The sequence below is a fragment of the Mastomys coucha genome, unplaced genomic scaffold, assembly GCF_008632895.1.
Source record: "Mastomys coucha isolate ucsf_1 unplaced genomic scaffold, UCSF_Mcou_1 pScaffold3, whole genome shotgun sequence".
In the NCBI taxonomy this organism is placed as follows: Eukaryota; Metazoa; Chordata; class Mammalia; order Rodentia; family Muridae; genus Mastomys; species Mastomys coucha.
Window position 1 is genome coordinate 51620254 of NW_022196909.1, and position 5246 is coordinate 51625499.

The following is a 5246-nucleotide window of genomic DNA, read 5'->3' on the forward strand; positions in this document are numbered from 1 at the left end:
TGGGTCACATGTGCCTTTGGGGGGTCTGAGGAAAAAAAATTGGAAAATTCAAGCATTGTATATTGTTTCAGGGATTTAGGCAGTATTCATGTCCCTGTCCTGACAATGGACAGGAGAATCAAGGTGAGAAGGGATGCAAACCCCAAACAAACAGTCTACACTCAGGTGTCAGTATACCCTATTCCTTGGAAAATTCTAATATTATAGTAAGGTAGTCCAAGTTTTCAACCATGAAAAGAGGATATCTGGGTGGAGGGCATAGAGACTCTGCACCATTTAAGTCAGACCTCCAAAGATATTTGGTGTGAGCAGAGAACCTAGCATATGGGAGGCCAGAGTTCACAACGGGCGGCGGGTTGAAGGACGTGGCTATTGGTTATTTCAGGAATCTTCTATCTTTTCCTCCTGACAGACACTGAACTGTCCTGAAAGAAGGGTGAGCCCTGGGACAGTCACTGCCTGGTGTTGGGTCACGGAACCCAGGAGCTTCCTTCCAACTCTGGAAGCATAAGAGAGTGGCAGTATTTCAGCTGGCCCCATTTTCCTCCCTCCTTGGAAGTATGCTCCCTACTCTGAGTGCAGATAGAGGAGTTACTTTTCAGGCCCCGATACCTGAGCGCTGTAGAATCTCATTCCCTATCTCCAAGTGCTTCAATAGCCACAGAACACAAAAGCCATTCCAGAAGTGGCTGAAGGCCTCTGCTACACCATCTGCCTCCCACTTTCGCTTCGTGATCTGAGCAGTCCTGTCTGCCACAGTCCATGTTCTCAGGTCCGAATTCAGGCTGATGTAATCGCGGCCATCGAAACCATGACTATAGTGCCCACGGAGGAGGCGTCCGTCTGGCCCCAGGTCACAACCGATTAAACACTGGAAGGTGTGAAAGACTGCCAGGGCCACAAAGTCAGCACTGCCCACCCATGGAATTTTTACCTACACTGGAAACCAGCCCTCGGTCCACTATTCTCTTGGGTTCCGGGTCTCTGCAGATCCTAGGATCTGGCGAAACCTAGGGTCTGGGATCCTGGGCGACTCAGATTGGTCTGCGGAGATGTGAAGGGGTCACTCACCGTTATCGCTCTGGTTATAGATCTGGATTGCAAATCGCAAATTTTCTCGGGCCCTGTGTGAATAACTCTCCGCATTTTTTCTCTCCCACTCCAAATATTCAGGCCCCAACTGCTTCACCCAGGGCCCTCTGGCCTGGATCCTCTGCTTAGCTCCATCACTGTCAAAGCGCATAAACTGCATGTAGTCTACAAGGCCAACAACGAAGACATGGGAATCTCGAAGACCCGGACGAGATGCAGTTGTGGTTACCAAATACCGCATGAAGTGTGAACCTGCAGACAGAGCACAGTGAGACCCCGACCTCCTCCTGGGATCTCCGGTGGGTGCGCAGGCTGAGAGGGGTTCAGGGCACCAGACTCAGAAGGTAGGATGGAGAAGGGAGCTGGAGAGTCTGGCTGGGCGATGAGAAGGAGCGGCTTCCCGGGTGCTGCGCAGAGCTACCCAGAGCCCATCGCCCTTGCTCCTCCAAGAGGAAGCTACTTTCCACCAGACCCATACTCACGAGTAAAGCTCTGGTTCTTCATCTGGGTCAGAGTCAGGAACGCTGTGAGCAACAGGAGGGTGGCACGCGGTGCTGTAGCCCCCATCCTTGATGTGTGGGAAAATTGGAGGGAATTAGACTTTGTTCCTCTCTGTGGAATTTATAGCGCTGTGGGTTGTGGGGAGATACCACAGTGACTGTGAGTAGTTCTCCAAAATTCCTACATGCACTGGGCGTGAGAACATGGGTCCAGATGGAAGGATAACACAACTAACACAGTTTGTAAGCTACCCAGAAGGAATTTGGGGTTGTGGAGAAGGGACTTCCCAGCCCGTGGTTTCCCCACCACAGACACCTTGAAGACAAAAACCTCAGACTGGGGATTTATGAAAACGCTCTTCCTCCTGTACTTGGTGCTCTCTCTGAATCCAGTTAAGGAACTTTGTCATAGGGGATTCTGAATGTTTGGGATTCAAGATCTCTTTGTTTGTGCTTACATAAGATCAAGGACCTCAATTTTTTTTCCCTTTGGTTTTTTGAGACAGGGTTTCTCTGTGTAGTTCTGGCTGTCTTGGAACTCACTCTGTAGTCCAGACTGTCTGAGAACTCAGAAATCCTCCTGTCTCTGCTTCCCAAGTGCTGGGATTAAAAGCATGCACCACCACTGCCGGGCAAACCCCAAAATTTTATGTAGGTTATATCTAATGACATTTACTGTGTTAAAAACTGACAGTTAAGCAGTTCCTGGCGGCCAACATCTGTAATCCCAGTGTTTAGGAGGCTGTGCTACATACAGCAGGAGGTTGGACTTGAGCTTGAGGCCACTTTAAACTACACGACACCGACATTTTAAAAAGATTTGTGTGTGTGTGTGTGTGTGTGTGTGAGAGAGAGAGAGAGAGAGAGAGAGAGAGAGAGAGAGAGAGAGAGAGAGAAAGGAAGAAAGGAAGAAAGGAAGAAAGAAAGAAAGAAAGAAAGAAAGAAAGAAAGAAAGAAAAGAAAGAAAGAAAGAAAAAGAGATGGACATTACAATATTTCTTAGTGGATTAAATGTGGACTACAAAATAAGTAAAGATGATACCAAAAGTTTAGGACTGCAGAAGTAGCAGAATATATTTGTTGTTTGCAGACAGTAAAATGCACACAAAGTAACCAGGTTGATAACTGAGACAGAAAAGTCTGGTGAGGTTTGGCAGCCTTGTTTGGGCTAGAGAAATTTATTTAGGTGCCCTTGTAGGAACCGCCAGTGGGCCCAACTTCTCAGATAATTAAACACTGGATGGTATGAGAACCTGGTCCCACTCCCAAGGTGAGTACTGCCCAAGAGGTTCTGGCCCACTCACTCCAGTTATTTGGACTGAAACTGGTATCAAAACCACGTAGACCTGGGAGCCTGCAGCAGCATGAGTTAAGGTCACTCGTTGTCATCGCTGTGGTTGTAGATACTCATTGCCAAACCCAGGTTTTCTCAGGCCCTCTGTTCTTAACACATATCTCCTCCCACAACTTCTGCCCCATTTTCTTTATCCATGACCCCCGTGGCTCTGTCCTTGGACCTTCCCCGTCGCTGTCGAAGCTCATGATCTCTGTGTCATCCATGTTACCAACGTTGATAATTTGGGGCTCCCGGACCCTGGGATCTGAAGTCGTGGTAACAAAATAGCGCAACGAGTGTGAATCTCGGGAATATGTTCCACGAGACCCCAACCCTTCCCCGGGGACCCGCACGTGGAGGGGAGCGGGATGCCGAACTTGGGACACTGGATAGCTGGAGCTGCCTGGGTGAGGGCAGAGAGGCAGCTATCCCCTGATTTGCCCTTGTCCCTCCCGCAGACTCTGCCTCGCTGTGGACTTTACACTCACCCTCATGGCTCTGAGTCTCAGTTTAAGAGCCAGGGCTGAGAGCAGCAGCAAGAAGGAACGCAGCTTTGCAGCCTCCCCCACCCCAGCACCACATCCTTGGTGTCTGAAAACCCTGGAGGGATTGAGAACTCCTCTCTGTGGAATTTACAGCGCTGTGGGTTGTGAGGAGATACCACAGCGACTGTAAGTGGTTTTCTCCAGAATTTGAACATGCAGTGTGAGTGAAAATTTGTGTCCAGATGAAAGGACCAGACAGCTAACTCAGGTGGTAAGTGAGGAGGAATTCCCCAATACAAGTCCTTCCCATACCTCAGATGCCTTGAAGACAAAACCTCAAGCCAGGGACTTAGGAAGGCCTGTAGTTAGTGCTCTTTTTTCTTTTTACTTTTCTTTTTTCTTTTTCTTTTTCTTTCTTTTTTTTTCTTTTTTTTTTTTTTGGTTTTTCAAGACAAGGTTTCTCTGTATAGCCCTGGCTGTCTTGGAACTCACTCTGTAGACCAGGCTGGCCTCAAACTCAGAAATCTGCCTGCCTCTGCCTCCCAAGCACTGGGATTAAGGGCATACACCACCACTGCCCAGCAGTTGGTGCTCTTTCTAACATCAATTCTCTGAATCCTGTTCAGAAACAGTGTCATATGAAATTCTGAACGTTTTGGATTCAGGATCTCTTCTTTGTCCTTAGATATCATTGAGGACTTCCAAGGGATTATAATGTATGTTATATTTAGGGACGTTTACCATATTAAAAACTGAAACTGAAGCCAGGACATGGTGGCACACTCCTTTTAGTCCCAACTCTTGAAAGTCAGGGGCAGGTAGATCTGGGTTTGAGGATCTCTGGTCTACAAAGTGAGTTCCAGGGCAGCCAGGGGTACACAGAAAAAAACATGTCTCAACAATCAAAGACCAAACCCACCCAACCCGAAACCACACACACACACATACACACACACACACACACACACACACACACACACTCTGGCACACACACCACACACCATGACAAAACAACAACAACACCCCCACACACCATTTCCCCACCCTAGATCTTAAGTGGTTGGTGATGGCTGATCCTGTCCACCCAGCACTTAGGAGATGGTACTGAGGTAGAAAGTTTGACCTGACTGTGAGGCCAATGTTGACCACATGAGACTAACGTTTTAAAATTTATCCTTATTTATGTGTATATGTGTGAGTCTGTGTGAGTGTATACCAAGAACATGAGGATGCCTGTGGAGGCCAGAAGAGGGGATCAGATTGCTTGAAATTAGAGTTTCAACAAATTGTGAGCTGGGAGTCCTATGTGCTAAGAACCAAACTGGGGTCATCTGTGAGATTCACAAGCACTTTTAACCATCTCTCCAGCTCCTGGGGAATTGGTCTTAAAATTTAAAAAGACATTTTACAAGTTCAACTTCCTGTTATTCTGCAAGTAAGAATGTAATAAATCCTAACTAGTTTTGTTTCACAACCTTGATGCATACCAAGCTGCCCACAGACTAGCTCACTATCAGGCACAATACAGTAAATACGGCAAATAAATTCTAGAACCTTTTTTATTTTGGCTTCATGAATCTTATGAAAGTATCTAAGAAACTTCATGGTTTCATTGAGCTTCAAGAACTACTGTTTTTAATCGGACTTAGTGACACATCTTTATTCAAACCACTTTAAGAGGCTGTGGCAGAGGGGTTGCTGAGACTTACAGAATAGCATGGGCTATATAAAAGCTTCAATAGCCCTCTCTGGGCTGTAGAATGAAAATGCAAAATGTCAGGGGATAGTCTATGACTTTTCAAGGTCAGTAGACTTGGAGAACATCAACGGACT

At 47.0% G+C, this 5246-nt stretch overlaps 1 protein-coding gene across 1 annotated transcript; it reads right to left on the bottom strand.

The window, feature by feature from the left end:
• Window positions 1–2: 2 nt before the first annotated feature.
• Window positions 3–1672, bottom strand: LOC116074449 (HLA class I histocompatibility antigen, A-32 alpha chain-like; the record flags this gene model as incomplete). Its single annotated transcript, XM_031347023.1, has 4 exons — window positions 1575–1672; window positions 1072–1344; window positions 613–888; window positions 3–25 (listed from the first exon to the last, which is right to left on the bottom strand). Coding segments are annotated over exons 1-4 (657 nt in total), but the record flags the coding sequence as incomplete, so codon positions are not given.
• Between the last annotated feature and the right edge of the window lie 3574 nt (window positions 1673–5246).